We start from the raw sequence: 16,472 nt of genomic DNA, 5'->3' as shown, positions 1-16,472 counted from the left end.
GGAGGAGGGGTAGTTTTGAATGTTCAGGATGTAATATTAGTGGAGAAAACGTAATCAAAAGTTAATTATAAAAAATAAATAAAAAGAAGGTTGTGAGTTCACCCATCAGTCCGATAGGGATTGAGTGTAATCAAGACTGCATACAATCATGCACTCTGTAGATGACAGCCAGAACGCTAAGAGTTTTACATTGATATATGCAAGGCTCTGTTCCTAAAGATGACCATAACCCTTATGTCTCTTTGGGACCCTGAAGCACCCTTTTCTAATGGAACATATTGAATGATGTCCCTGCTTCATACAGAATGATATGCTAGGATTCATTGCATACAGTACTTTATAAAATAAATGACTTAAGGTGTGAGGAGGTGGGATGAATGGGTCCTTCAGCTTTCATTCTCAAAAGCACCTCCAGACCTGATACCCGCAAAACAGAAAGAAGCCAACTCCTCTCAACATTCTGTTTGTTACGCTGACTCTTCTAAGGATCTGTTGGGCTCAGGGATATCATTCTAATGAGACTTACGAAAACATGATGCATCCCCCCATCCCCAAAATCATTCTGTAGCATTGTTTTTTTTTGTTTTAAATCTTTGATATTCTGTTCCAGCATGAATCAGTAATTTTCCTCTGTGTTTCATTGTAGTTTATGGATTTACGAACACGCTACACAGCTTTGGTAACCTTGATGACTCAGTATATAAAGTTTGCTAGTGACTCTCTCAAAAGACTGGAGGAAGAAGAGGTAAGTCCATAGATAACTGTGAAAGGGATGGTAAAACCATGAAATACATTTAATTGTACACATGGGTGATGGGAACTCCTTACGTATTCTCTGTCTAGATATAAAATGAAGGTTGGTGACACATTTCATATGGTCACATCAATAATGCTGGTCTGAAATCATCTTATTCCACTGTCTTGTATAGATTGTATTATTATTTTTACTGCTGTAGTTTGCTAAAATTCTACCGCAGGATATTTGCCCAGTTACTGAGAAACTTGTAAAAGATCCTTGTACTGGCTTATACCTCTCACACATTCCCATACTTAAAAGCCAAAGAAGCAAATTCACATCTTAATTTTGCAGGTTCCTCCTTCAGTTACCTTCACTTCCTATGTCCAGCCCCCAAGATAATTTCTAATTTCCTTTCTTATTTTTCTTTCTGATAAGGCATCCCATTAATAAAGTTAGAATATCTGCTGTTTTGATTTGACAATTTCACTCATGGGACATCCATACAGTAATTTAATGTGAATATGGTGCACTTATATGTGCATGTTTTTCCGGGTGTTCACACACATTTTCCTCATCCAAGGTTGCACATTGGTAGCCTGAATAAAGGCTTTGAAAAATACTCTCAAAGAGTGCCAATAAAGATGAAAGAGAATATTGGAAGTAGTGAATTATTAGCCATTGTGGATGAGAAAAAATGCCCTAAGCAATTTAAAATGAATGGGGAAATCAAGGAGACAATGCAGCAACAATTAAAACATACACTAATGCGGAATCTTTCTGATGAAGAGGTGGAAACTAATATATTGCTTAATATATCTCCAAATAATAGCAATTTTAGAACAGCAACCCCACCAGAAATACGCTGTATAAATCCAAAGAAAATGAATGCTGCAGGCTAAGGAAACACAACTTGTTTCTATGCTGTTTTTAAGAAAAACACCATAGAAAATCAGGTTATACAGAGTAGTCCAAAACTGCACGAACTAAATTCTGGTATGATGCAAAGCGACATCAATGAGAGTATAAATTCAGGATCATTATTAGATTCAAATAATACCGATGTAATACTGGCCGCTTTCCCAAACAAAATAATTTCAAAGGATGATAATTTTGACTTGAGTCTAGCGCATGAATTAAGAAAGGAAACACAGATTACAAAAAAGGGAATGGTAAGACTTTGACACAGAACATTTTCTGTGGTTTCACCACACCATTTACTGGTGTTGACAAAGAAAACGCAGGGACTGAAACTGATATGTTTTTTAAAAAAGGAAGGATTTTTTCTAGCTGAGTCAATGCTGCAAAAAGATGTACCTGACAGTTCAAAGCTACTTGAAGAAGACCATAATGCTAGACTTAGGGAAGATGTCAGGAGAGCAAAATGTGCAAACACAGGAAATGAACAGCTATTTTTGGAATAAGTGATGCACAGAGAAAGAGTAGGGCAAGAGGAAAGAAAGAAAGAAATTAAAAAAGAGGTACATATTTATATTCAAAGTCAACAGCAATTGCAATAAATAGAACAGCATTATAGAAATCAATACAATACAATTTAAAAATGCCTCCTAATCACCATTTGAATCTTAGACAGAGGTGTCTGTGTGCGGCAGGAGAATTGATTTTAAACTGATTCAATGGAATTTCAAGATTTAAACAAATTGCTAAGCTGTTGATTTCATTCTTTTATTCATTTATATAGCAATATCAGCTAGAGAAATCTCCCAGTTGACAACTTGCATTGCTTATCAGGATTAGTGAAGTTCATGTGATATTTTAACTATTAAATTTTAGCACTGATATTTTTGAAGCATCTTGTGGTTTGTGTTATAAACAGTAGATGCTGTTGCATTTATTAGCATAATGGGACATCTGCTGGAAAATCAGATTTCATTTAACAGCAATATTTAGAAGGAATTCAATTCAATCCAGTCGGAAATAAGTAGGAAATAAAGCCGCCTTTGCATTAGCATCTGTTGTTGAGTTAATTACACTGGAACAGAATGCAGGTAAATAACATTGTACTATTTTGTTAAAAGAGGAACCTTATGTTTGACTTGTGTTCAGAGTCTGAATAGTAATTATTTCTGAAGGACATGGATGATTAAATGTGGTTTCTGGGTCATTGTAAGGACTTTTTCAAATGTTTAATTGTATCATGTTTTGCCTCAGGCACTAAAACACGCACCTTTTCTTACTCAACTAACCATCAAATGCTGAAGGGCTTTTTTCTTGCATGGTGTGTTTTGCTGAGAAGTTCTATAGGTTTCAAGCAAAGGCACATGCAAGCATGCTTCTGGGCAGTATCTTCAAACTATGAAACAGCTTTTATCCTGAGAGCAAAGGGATTCTTCTTGAGGACTTCAGTTGGTGGATTGCTTCACAAAGCTTTCTCTTTAACTTATGGTAGCTTTCTGATGGTGACAGTGGTGGTGGGAATCACTCAAGTCTGTGCTGCAGTTTGTAAGTATTTGTAACCATGCATTAAAATTGCAACATTTCCCAATATTTTAAAAGAATGGATTTCAGTGTTTCTTGTATTTTAATTGTTTGCAGATTCTAAAAAATAAGGAAGCAGTAGTACGTTCTGAATATACTGATCTGGAACAGCAGCAAAAGGCAGTAACGAATGAGAACAGAAAACTTAAGGAGAGGATAAATGAACTTGAGGAGATGTTAGAGGAGTTGAGGAGACGGAAGTTCCAAGCCGAAGACGATTTGCCCAAAGCCAAGGCAGATGCAGAGAAAGAACTGAAGAAACAGCAGAAGACAATTGAAGAGATTTCTCTCCAGAAAGCCAAGGCTGAGCAAGAGGCAAAGCACTATCTCATGGAACTGGAGGATGTTGTTAAAGAGAAAGAAGGTGCAGAGCAGGAATTGGAGCGTGTGAAGCAGCTCACTTTGAAAGCTGAGGCTCAGAGAAGTATAGTTGAAGAAAAGCTCAGGGCTTTCAGAATCCAGCTAGAGGAAAGTGCCATAGTTAGAAAGACTCTTGAAGATAATTTAAAAAGGAAAGACACAAATCTTCAAGATTTAGAGCAGCAAAAGAAAGCATTAATGGAAGAGCTGAAGAAGAAAACTGCTGAAGAAGAGAAGCTTATGAATCTAATTAAGGACATGGAACGAGACCTAGAGTTTCAAGGTAGTTTAGTGAAAAACAAGTGCAGAGAGAAGGAAATAACTGAAGTTCGAAGGCAAATTTGTATAATAGGACAAGAAACTCTGTTACCAACAGGTTCAGACATTTTCAGAGAAAAGCAAGAAATAAGGAATATAGAGGAATTCCAGCAACTTGTAGATGAGCTAACATTTGCCAACAAAAAGTCTGAAAAAATAATTAAAGATTTAAAATATGAACTGTATGAACTTGAACTTCAGAATGCATCCACTGAAGAAAAGGCTCGTTTACTAAAAGAAAAACTGGATGAGGCCAATAATTCTCTGAGGCGCCTGAAAATAGAGCTGGATCAGAAAGAACTGGTAGAGCAAGGATACTTGGAGCAACTGAAGGAACTCGACAGGCAGCTGCACAAAACCACAGGCAAAGCCGAAGAAATAATGCAAGAAGCTATGGATCTTAAAAAAATAAATAGGAATGATCAAGAACAGCTGAGGTCACTTCAAAAAGAAAAGGCACAATTAAAGAGGGAGCTGGAGGAGCTGGCTAGGACACACACACACACTGAAACCACTATTCAGCAGTTAAATTCCCAAATGACTTATCTTCAGCAGGAAAAGATGGTAGCAGAACAGAGAACAATTTCATGCAAAGGGGAAGCAAGTAACCTACAGGAGCAGTTCAGAAAACTGCAGGAACAATTTATTCAAAAGACAAGAGAAGAAAAAGAAAACCAGCTGAAGATTCAAAGACTGAAAGATGATTTAGCGGATAGCAATCACTTGGTGGAAAAGTTAAAACAGAAGATTGAGGAGCTAACTAGATGGAACAGCGAGACCAAAATAATGATGACTGAATTCCGGACTGAATCGGAGAAGATAGTTCTCGAGAGACAAATTATTGACAGAAAAAATGATGAATTGAAAGTGCTGGCTGAGGGCTTCAAAGAGCAGCTACGTGTCACAAATGAACAACTGCACAAACAGATAATAATTGAGCAAGAGCACTTGGATAAAATCAAGAGATTAGAAGATGAGTTAATAAAAACAAAAGACGCAGCCAATGAGTTTAAGCAGAAATGTGACAGGGAGAATGCTTATAACATGAATGCTGAGATGGAGGTAAGAAACCTAAGTGCCCAGTTAAGTACCTTTGCTATGGAAATGAAGATGAGTGAGCAGAAAATCCAGCAGCAGCAAGCCCATATTCATGAGCTCAATAGCAAGATGAAGAAGATGCAAGACGATTTCCACCAGAAGACCTTAGATGAACAAATGGCACGTAAAAAGATGGCTTCGCTTCAGGAAGAGTCAATTAAGTTTAAGCATTCTGCAGAGGAGTTTAAGAAGAAATTTGAAAAACTCTTGGAATCCCACAACTTAGCAGAAAATGACATATCAGGTATAAGGATGGAATGCATCACCCTACAGCAAGAAAGGCACATGGCTCAAGAAAACATTAGAATGTATAAGGCTCAAATTGAAGATCTGCAAGACAGACTTCAGAAATGCCGCGAGCAGCTGCAGCAAGGCAAGCATGCTGAAATGGAATATTTGCAGAAATATCGCAAACTGGAAGAAGAATTGCAGATGCAGAAGCGGACAATAGAGAACCTGAAGCACCAAATAGACCTGCAGAACAGAGAGCACTGCAATCAGTTGCGCTTGTTTCAGAATGAGATCAACAAAAGAAACATCAAGTTAGACTTTGGGTGGAAGGGAAATGGGTTTAGTTACTTGGGAGACACCTCCCCAAGAGATTTTGAACAAATTAACCTCTGTACGAATACATCTCCTTTATTAAGAAGGAGACAAATAAGTGGTCCAGGTTGTAAATCTGAACAGCTGGTTGCACAAAAATTGCAAGTAGCTGCAACTGATTCATTGCCACGAGAGAAGCCGTTCCAGTTGTCTGGAATAACCCATCCACTGGAAAATGGGTTAAGCCAACAGTCCTATGCAGAGTATGTTTCCCAGACAAGCGCAGAGTTTGAAATAACATTTGATAACAACCCTGTCACAAGAATATCAGAAATAGATAAATTGAGAGACGCCAAACTTCTCAGTTCAAGGCATGAAGACAGTTATGAAATGGGATTAGGGAACCACCTGCATCCACTGGAGGTACACTGTACATTTTGATGACATTTGATATTGCTGTTTTTTAGCTTTCTGTTCTTTAGTAATCTTTAATGCTTTTCTGTTACATTTCAATGTTTTTGTCATATCCGATCAAACAATATATCAAAAACCTCCTTAGAGCTGGTATGCATTGACCTACATTATATCCCCAAGACATATGTGCAGATTCAGAAATTGCTTGCAGGTGTGGGAGCACAAATTTCATTCGCCACCACTCACCCACCAAAAGATTCCCCATCTCTTTAAAAGGAGAGACTTGATATGCAGAAAGTCATACTTCTTTAGACAAATTCATGAAGGATATCAATGGGTACTAACCATGATAGCTATATTCTACCTCCACTGTTGGAGGCAGTATGCTCCTGAACACCAATTGCTGGAAACTGGAGGAGGGAGAGTGCTGTTGCACTTAGGTACTGGTTGTGGGCTTCCCACAGGCATTTGGTTGACCACTATGAGAACAGGATGTTGGAAGAGTGGACCACTGGCCTGATCCAGCAGACCCTCCCTATGTTCTTACGTCCTCTGCAAAATGATGTCAGAAGGGAGCAGTTTGCAAGGGGAAAGCATCAAGTAGAAGGATGTATACTTGTCATTCCCCAACCACTGTTAACCCGCCACCCAACAACCACCTTGCAGGGTTTCCTCACCTATGTTTCAACAAGACATAAGGTGGAAGCAAAAATTGCAGTTCTGCCCTGTGACCTGCTGTGTTGTTACTCCAGTGTTGCCAAATTGCCTTTGAATTTAGGATATGAATGATACATTTGGTGGGCAGCATATGTCTCAAAGGCTCCTCACCAAACTGCAGAATGATGATTATGGTCCATGGAAGTCCAAGAGTTCTCCTTATTATTACACTGCACACTTGGACATGGATTTCTAGAATTAAGTTGGATATTCACAAATCAAGTCATCCACATCTGTGTTCAACACCTACAAGTGGCATCTGCAACAAAATGTTGTAATATATTCTCCTTCTAAAGGAGTGCACCTGTTCTGGTTTCTAGCCAGCAATTCCTCCAAGCTGGTCATTTCACTCTCCACCCTGCACCTCCACTGTGTTCTGTTTTTCTTTTCCATCTATCGCTTTATATTCCATGGCTACTGAACATGCTCCGTCCTCACTGAATTGTTCTTGGAGTTAGTTTGTTAGTTTTTGCCCCCCCCCAAGGTTTCTTTTAAAAAAATACTTTTGTGTTCTGTGAACCTTGGGGTTCCCCTGAACATACTAATACCTCTCTCTTGTGTCTCGGTGGCCTCATTTTGATTACAATCCTGCCTCCAAATATCACTTGATTTTGCAGTTAGAAAAGTGATGACTACTAATCGTAGTCTTACATTGCATAATTCAAAGGATATATGTTCTCTTTTTATACTTTGCTGTGTTTCCATTCAACTTTCCTCCTCAAATGTCTTGTCAGTGTTAATAAAGTTGGCTGATTTGTAGTGTTTGCTGTTTATATTCAGCATTTTCCCCTGGTTATGGGCTAGATTAATTATACAATGCTATTTTCTAAATACAATATCCTTCATTGTGTTGAACAATTCCTATTTACAGATAGTGAACAACAAGCAGTGTGGTGTACATGTTGAAGTTACTACATTAGATCAAGAAAATGCCAAGACACTTGGTAATGAAGGAAGACTGCTTGAGGGATACAGATCATCAGAAGGGTTTAGGAGTGAAGATTTATCAAAGATGAGTTCCATCTTAGAGGAAAAGCAAGCCAAGGAGGTTGCTATGATTCCTTCTGAATATGATAATATCAAATTTCAAGGTCTTCGACATGATGTAACTGCCAAGCAGTTGATTGAAGTTAAACTTCTAGACCTGAGCACAGCTGAACAGCTTCATTCAGGGAAGAAGGCTATTGCTGAGGTTCAAAAAAGTCTCGATATTTTTTTAACAAAGCCTACTGCAATAGCTGGACTGTATGTTGAAAGTAGCAAAGAGAAGATCTCATTTGCTTCTGCAGCTAAGCAAAGAATAATTGAAAAAGTTTCTGTGTTAGCTCTGTTAGAAGCCCAGGCTGCCACTGGTTTTATCATTGACCCCATGACAGGTCAAAAATACTCTGTTGATGATTCAGTCATCAAGGGACTTGTAGATCATGAATACAAAGGCAGGCTTCTTGAGGCAGAAAAAGCAGTTTTAGGATATCTCTTTTCTGGAAAAAAGCTGTCTGTTTATCAAGCAATAGAAACCAGAATCATTGAAAGGCAAAAAGGCAAAAATATTCTAGAGGCTCAGATAGCAAGTGGAGGTGTTATTGACCCTGTTCAGAGTGTCCGCGTTCCACCTGAAGTTGCAGTCCAGCTGGGCTTGCTGAATAACACCATTCTGAAATTTATACATGAACCTTCCAGTAATAAAAAATGCTTTCAGAATCCAAATAATAGGCAAGCCGTGTATTATCATGATTTGTTGAAGCTGTGTTTGCTTGATATTGAAAGCAAATGCTTCCTGCTCCCTGTTGGGGAGAGAAAAATAACTGCACCATCTGCAGAAAAAGTTCATAAGATATCTGTGGTTGACATTAAAACTGGAGCAGAAATGACCTCATATGAGGCGTATAAAAAGGCTCTGATAGACAGAAGAACCTATCTTGAGCTGTCGGGGCAGGAATTTCAGTGGAAAGAATCTACATGCTTTGATTCCCGTGGAAATTCTTACCTTGTGCTGACAGATCTGAAAACCGGAATGCAGTTCAATATTGATGAGGCATTAGCAGACGGCAGAATTGATAGAATGTTGGTCAGTAAATACAAGGAAGGGCAAATCACAGCCAGTGAGCTTGCTGATGCTTTGCTGAGCAATTCCAAACCATGTTCAGATGTCAACAGCCCAATTGCTGGTGTCTGGCTGCCCGAGACAAACAAGAGAATGCCTGTTCTGAAAGCTTCCCGCAAAAACCTAATGGACAGAACCACAGCATTGAGATGCCTTGAAGCACAAGCCAGTACAGGAGGTATAATTGATCCCTTTACTGGGAAGAAATATAGTGTGGCAGAGGCCTTGCAAAGGGAGCTAATTGATGAGGCATCTGCTAAGCACATTCAGCAGTGTGAACTGGTCTTTACTGGGATTATTCATCCTGTATCAAATAGTGTTATGTCAGCCATTGAAGCCATGAATGTAAATGTCCTAGACAAAGAAATAGGTACTCGCTGCGTAGAGTATCAGCATCTGACTGGTGGATTGATAGATCCCAAATCTCATTCTAGATTATCAATGGAAGAAGCTATTAAAAAGGGTATTATTGATGCTGTCACTGCTACAAAGATGAAAGATGACAAATTCTACTTAAAAGGTATTACGTGTCCCAAGACAAAGAAGAAGTTGACCTATAAAGAAGCCCTTGAAAGAGCCGTTTTTGACTGCCACACAGGGCTACGATTGCTAGAAGCAGCTGAGTTAATTTCCTCAGGAATTTCTAGTCTGTATTTTTCCTCACAGTAATTAACAACAGAAGTTATTAAATTGGCCTGCGATAACTTAAACCATCTGGTTCATGTAAATGATTCCTTATGATTTCCTAGGTTGTAGAATAGGGTTCCTAGGTGAAAAATGAGACTTTCTATGTGAAGCAAAGCATTTTGGCTTTGCCTGTATATAGTTTTATGTATACACTAGAATTAATGCTGTTCTGTGCTTGTAATCCTGATGCACAATTTAATAAGAGTTAAGGGCTTTTATGTTCCATTGATTTCGGTGAAAGATTTAAGATAATGCTTAACCTCTCTTTTATTGAAACCATTAGGACCTAAATCCACTTTCAGCTATGTCTGGATTGTACTCCTTGTTATATAAGTGGTAGGAGTTTACTGTGTTATATCAATGTGTTGTAATTTTTTTGCCATTCCAAACTGCTCTTGGAAAATCTTCAAAAGTAAAGCAATATATCATACTACATTCATACTGATGTACAAACCAATACATTCCTGCAAATAGTAGGTATGATTCAGCCAAAGTTAAAAAGGGAGCTAACCATGTAAAGTCTCCCACTGAAATCAATGGCACTTGAGTGCTTACCTTTGGCTGAGTTATCCCCATGTTCAGTTGGTTAATACAGTGGGCACAACTTAATCTGTAAAGATTCACAGATCATTATCATAAATAAGTTTGAAAGGATGCTTGCTTGCAGGTGCGAAGTTTACTGTGGTGTGGGGTCTGTCATATAGATTTAATATTCTAACAGTGCAATCACAGGCATGTTTATATAGAAGTAAGTCCCACTGTGTTCAGTGTGGCTTACTTCATAGTAACAGCACAATCCTAACCATGTCTACTCAGAAGAAAGTCCTACTGAATTTAAAGGGGCTTACTTCATTAAGTGGGGTTAGGATTGCTGCCTCAGCTTGTATTTAGTGTGTGTATTTAGGATTGCAGTATAAGTTACATGAATATAACATTCTTGGTGACTGTGGATGTTTCAGCGAAAACTGCTAACTTCTGTTACATGTCTACTTTTTTTTCACTTTCCCCCCACACACATTACTTTGTTTCATGATCCTTGACATTTTAAAAAACAAACAAACCTGAAATCAGCAATAAAGTAGGCTATACAATTATTGATTCTCCTCTAATGTTCATGAAAAAAATGTACAATGCTATATTAACTGCAAAGTATATTAATGCATTTTAGTGTCTTCTTCAACACCGTGATATCCAGCGTTGGGTATATATCTAATGCAAAGGCTGCAATTTAAAGACTTTCCCCCCTTCAAACACTGGTTTAGATTTTACTTATGCAGTGGTGGCTGGGAAGTTTCCATCATGTGAATTCTATCAGCTATGTATTTGAATATGTTTATATGTACCATAATGATGATTCTGATTTTTTCAGATGTTTTGAATGAATCACTTTAATTTTTTTCATTGTTAATGTGTGTTTTTTAAAACCTGCATAAGAATGACATAGTGGTAAAAAATAAAATAAAGCTTCTCTATATCTGGCATCTTTGGTAGTAAAACTCTTCATGATGTAATTGTTCCTGGTGGGGTAGCTATAGCTTAATATCACAGCAATATTAAATATGTTTTTTTACAATGCGCATGCATCAGAAGTCAGTGGAAGAGGAAAAGAAAGAACATGTTGAAAAAGCTGGGGACTTACTGAAATGGGTGTCAAATATTACCAAGAACCTTGGCAAAAACGGAGGAGAAAAGCCTGAAAAAGCAGATTTTCATAAGAAACAGGTATTAAAATGCTGCTTGAGAGTAGATCGCTCCAGTTGCATGGCCCTGTGTTGTTTGGTCTTGTTCCTTGTATCTTCTGAAGGGTCAAATGGGCCCTAAGCACATTCTCCCATTTCTTCCACAGCAGCAAGCTCAAGAAAACAAGTTATGTCTGTCCTGTCTTGGAGCCAACAAAACAGTTTTGATTGTTTGTTTTAAAGTGCTTTAAACAAAATATAATTTACATACTTGTATTTTTATTTACATTTATCAGACTACATTTCTGATTAAAAAAAAATTCTGAAAGAGTACATTCAAAGTGACATTCAGGATAAAAAGCAGAAACAATGTTTGGACAATACTTTCCCTCTCTATTTCCCTAGCTGTGGTGGGAGAGTGAGATCATGCCTCCATGTCTCTCCTGCCAGGTGTTCCTACCAGTCCTCTGGATGTCAATGTGTGGTGATAATGTTATTAGAGGTTACAGGGGTTGCCAACTTTTTTTGGCCTATGGGCACATTTGGAATTTGAGAGGGTGCCATGGGTACAACCCCTCTGGTTGCTTTACTCTCCCAGGTCAGCAGATGCATACACTCCCTCTGCTTTTACATGGGATCTGGATAAAAAGTCATATCCAGCAGAATTGAAATAATTCTCTTGAATTTGCATGATTTTGCATATTGTTCCCACCAAAGTCACCATCAAATTAAAGCTTACCGTAATAGACCATGCAGTATAAATCACAGACCCAGTGTTTGCCAGCACCACAAAAACCGTGATCCCAAACCATGGGTCTTCATGTATTTTTGTGATTTTTACAGAAGATGACAAGAAAGCCACCACCAAATCACAGTGAACACAGAGGCAAACTATGATTTGGTGGTGATTTTGAATCACTGCTAAAAAACATATGATGATTCACTGCAGCACTGAAAAACACCAGACCCATTATTTTTACAGTTCAGCCAGTGGAGACAGATGTTATCTGTGATTTGATGGTGGTTGCGGGGGAGGCATAAAAAAATAGTTTGAAGAGGATTTGTTTTACTAGATATAGTGTGTGTGTGTTTCCCTGGCACACTCCTTCCTGGTACCTGTAATTTCCCCCAACCTTTTCCCACTGGCCACTCCATTTCCCCCCCCCCAATTATTCCCTTTTCCCTCCTGCCCTCTTAGTTTCTTTGCTTTCTGTTTAGCTGATCTGAGCCTTGAAAAGTACATAGGACTGACAGAGGAAGTGGGAAAGAGAGTCACTTTTCTAACTTCCTTCTTCAGCTCTGTGGATTTTTCAGGAAGGTAAAAAGGTAACCACCTCTGTGACCTAACGATGAAGGGGGCAATGAGTGTGTATGTGTGGGCTCAGAATCTTCATGGACAGCAGGGGACGTCCTCAAGGGCACCACTGTGTTAGACATCCCAGGCTTATTTCCAATGATTTTAGGCCCCAGTGAGATTGTTTGTTCCCTGATTTATTGGGAGGTATCAACCACACAATTCAAGTTTAACTGTATTGTGCACACATTCACCATTTTCAAATGTTACACTCGTATTCAATTTTTTTGTGGGGAGAGGGTATTGGCGGCAAAGCAGGAAGGTATGATCTCATACCCCAAAATGTGTAAGAGCATCTTCCGAACCACCACCTTAAAATCTATAGTCAGCCCTGTACCATTGAAGAATGGAAATGATAATATCTTACTGGTCCCATTACATGACACTCAATGAACTCTTCAGTATTTTACACTTCTATTGTGCTATTATTATTTGAAATGGCCTTTATCATTAGCTACGCTTTGTACATAGTCCTCATGTGCATGCACATTAAATACATGGAGAAAACAAATAGTGCAGAATCTAACTGCCCACTGCTGAGACTCGGGGCCAAACAACATATGACATTTATGTAGGTTGTCCATGAGTGTAAGCTGCTGCTTTCACAAAATGCCATCACAAGGGGTGGGCAATCTACATCGTGGCCCTGGCATTGGCAGTGATGGGGGAGTAGTAGGTTTGTGCCCTGCTCTTTCCTGATCTGGAACGCCCTACCCATATACACACCTGGAATTTGCACTGGAGGAAAGCTCCCATTGGGGCGAATGGAAGCTTTCCCCCTGGCAAATTGCAGACAAAGGGAGATCTGGATTAGGACCACAGTATGAGGCCAAGGATTAAAGGCCCACTACCCACCTCACCAAAGTACACATCTGGATTGGGCCTCCTGTACTGACAAGTTGTGAAAGAAAATGCTTGCAGTCAAGGGCAGATTGCCTGATAAGTGTCACGTCGTTGGTCCCCATATGCATCTAATTGTATGATTTTGAGAGAAAATAATTCCCCGCAACGAACAAAATCAACATTTGCAGTTTTTCATAGATACAAAATGCCACTTACTGGCTTCTGTCTCTTCATCATAATATACCTTGACCAAGAAGCATTTTTAAACCTCTGGGTTTACAGTCTTTGAAATGATTGGTTTTACTGGGAGCAGACTAAGACCAATATCCATCTCCTTTAGGAAAGTTATTGCAAGTGTCTGCATCTCTCCTACAGAGATCATAAGCTGCAGCATCCAGCTGTAGATGATGCAGAGTTGCACTATCCTGTAAGGGATGTGAGCACCCTAGGGAACAGGAAGTGGGGACAGGATATACACATGAGTCACTACTACACCATTTAAAGAAGGTGAGCCCTGCTGACCCATATCAGAGAAGCTGAGTCCCATTAAAGTGATACAGAGGAATTGGAAGGACGTCCTTATGTGTTATGAAACTACTTTCACATTCCCTGAGGGGAATAGTGGAAGTTGTATTATGACTGCAAAAGTGTATATTCTTGTGCTTTATAGAGCTAATTTTTCAGTTAGGCCTTCACAGACCGAGCCATAACACAGCTTGCAATTCTAGGTTAAAGTAGGCCAGGAGTATTGCATTACTATCTTTTTGTTTCTCTCCAGTTCCAGTACATTTTGGGTGGCCCAGCATGCTAAGTAGCACTTGTAAGGGGAGCATCTTGAATTTCCATTATCAGCATAATATAGAATAGTCCCAAGCTGTAAGGCATATGTGTGTGAGCAAAATAATTTATATTATGATGTTTTACATTTTTTTACCTGTCCTTCACTTGAGGTCCCAGGGCAGGTGACAACAATGAAAAATGTAATAGTGAAATCATTTAAAACAAACTGGAAACATTTTCTCAGGATAATAGGCTTTCCGATATTCTAGAGCCTTCATTGTCTGCGGAAGAAAAGTTCATTTTTTGTGTCTCTCTGTTCAGATAAGACTTTTTCGTTTTGTAGAGTGTAAGGTTATGCTGGAAAAGCTAAAACACATCCCTAGCAACACAACTAGCATTACGTATAAGGGTTGTCTGCCCATTCTCACATGACTTCTGTGAGCAAGTATTGGGTGGTGCTCACAATGAGAAGCACTTTCTTCTTCCAGTGTCTAGAACAATTCTGGAGCTATGATAACAGGGTTGTTGTGTTTTAATTCAGTATATGAAAGCATGGATGCACACCTGTACTATTGTAACACTTTATAAAAGAAATATGAAATGGATTAGACCATTTGGGTCTAATTAGTTTCATTTTTGTCAGTTTTGTGGGATAAAGGGAAGCAGGGCTGCTGTTAAGACTTGGGACTGTTATGGTTGAAAAGTCATATAAATTAAACATAGCTAGCAGGCCCATTACGTTAAGGCTCATCCTCATAACATTCCATTTGTACAGTTTTCCACTTACCTATTCTGCATCAGTGCTAGTCTTACAGTAGCATTAAAGGAAAAAGTCATTCCTGTTGCTATTCACAGCCTCAGAGGCCTGAAGGCATATTATTTCGCATTGTATTGTGTCTTATCATCCCTTCTGATCCTTTTTCATCCATATTGGGGCAAGTTATTTCAGTCTCCCTTTTTCATCTCTAGTTGGAGTTGAACAGGTTTCCATTTGTTATAGTTCGAGAACTCCTGATTTGGAATAACATGAAAATAAAAGATCAGGATCTGAGATAGTTGTGCTGGTCCCAGAAAACAAATCCACAGAGTAAGACAGGCGAGGCCACTTATTGGACTAGCTAATGTTTAAAATGCTGGACACACAAGCTTTGAATTACAAGACATTTTCAGTTGCAGGACATATTGAGGATATAGTGGCAAAGCATTTTCATATTATGTGTTCTTAATGTGTACAGCTGACCTATTTGCAAATTGTCTAAAACAAAGACCAGGACAGTTTACACTAAAGTTGTTTTTAAGAAGATTAGAAAGCAAATGTTTTTACTAGTGGCCATTTTGGCTGGTCTATGACCGTAATAAAATTTATACATGCATACATTACTAGTGGCCAGCTGTATTTACATTCAAAATTAATTAAGGTTGTCATGTTCCCAACAATCACTATAAACATAACCATAGTATTTTATAACCAGGAATGTAAGTCTCATTAATAAGGGACACATTTGCTAAATAAAGATGGATTTGCAATATACTTCTTATTCAAAATACATTGGGTTATATCCAAGACTGCCAAAACATGTACAACATGCTTGCATAGTGGAACTTCCCTTTCCTCTCCCCTGCAGCCCTCCAAGCACCCTAAAATGGTGTCCAGGGGGTTGGGGGACCCTTGAGCAGATTGTGGGGGTGTATGAGGAGAGAAAGTTCCACTACATGAGTAGAACACCATCCTTGCAGTGTTTGGTATCACCTATTACACCCTTTATAAAGTTGTTGAAATTCTCATCCCTTTGTTATGCTTAACCTTTTAGCATCATCTTTTATGTAAATTTCCTACCACCACCTCCTTTTATATATTTCCAGAATGGAGCTGTGGAATTGTTAACGTATTTTCATCTTTTTTTTTCTTTCAGATTTCTTCCGATGAACTGTCAACCAAGAAAGAACAGATATCAGAAGCTTTGCAAACAACGCAGTCATTTTTAGCAAAACATGGTGATAAGTATGTTCATTACAATCATTGTATTTTGAAATTAGTGGTGCCCTTTCAAAATTTGTGTTTGGGACAACATTCAGCCCCTTTCTGTATAGAATCAGTGTGTAGGCCACAGATATTCTTAAGCTCCAAGAGTTGTCATTTGTAGTCTGAAACAATGGGAAGGAGTGAGAACTGCCTCTTCTTCCTTATGAATGACACCTCACTCATAATTCAATTAATGTTTGCATTAGTTAACAATGGTAATGGTAATCACACAGTCTGGGACCACCATATCTTTGGAAACAGTTGCCTACATGACCCACCACCAGTACCATCAAATTCATTAATTTAGAAAGCAATCT

The 16,472-nt window shown here is 38.7% G+C and overlaps 1 protein-coding gene across 34 annotated transcripts in view; it reads left to right on the top strand.

Moving 5' to 3' along the window:
- DST (dystonin) overlaps window positions 1-16,472 on the top strand; it is a 467,794-nt gene that overhangs the window by 261,890 nt on the left and 189,432 nt on the right. For 17 of the 34 annotated variants that reach the window (XM_061623014.1, XM_061623016.1, XM_061623029.1 and 14 more), the window contains 3 exons: window positions 647-745; window positions 11,064-11,198; window positions 16,046-16,134. In XM_061623014.1, the coding sequence (XP_061478998.1) occupies window positions 647-745; window positions 11,064-11,198; window positions 16,046-16,134 (323 nt within the window). Of the gene's footprint in view, window positions 1-646; window positions 746-3,292; window positions 5,978-7,556; window positions 10,956-11,063; window positions 11,199-16,045; window positions 16,135-16,472 lie in introns of those variants that run through there. The other 17 variants (XM_061623000.1, XM_061623002.1, XM_061622999.1 and 14 more) reach the window with 2 other exon arrangements.

The sequence above is a fragment of the Rhineura floridana genome, chromosome 4, assembly GCF_030035675.1.
Source record: "Rhineura floridana isolate rRhiFlo1 chromosome 4, rRhiFlo1.hap2, whole genome shotgun sequence".
Classification (NCBI taxonomy): Eukaryota; Metazoa; Chordata; class Lepidosauria; order Squamata; family Rhineuridae; genus Rhineura; species Rhineura floridana.
The sequence above is the reverse complement of the archived record's forward strand: the minus strand, read 5'-3'. Positions and strand labels throughout refer to the sequence as shown.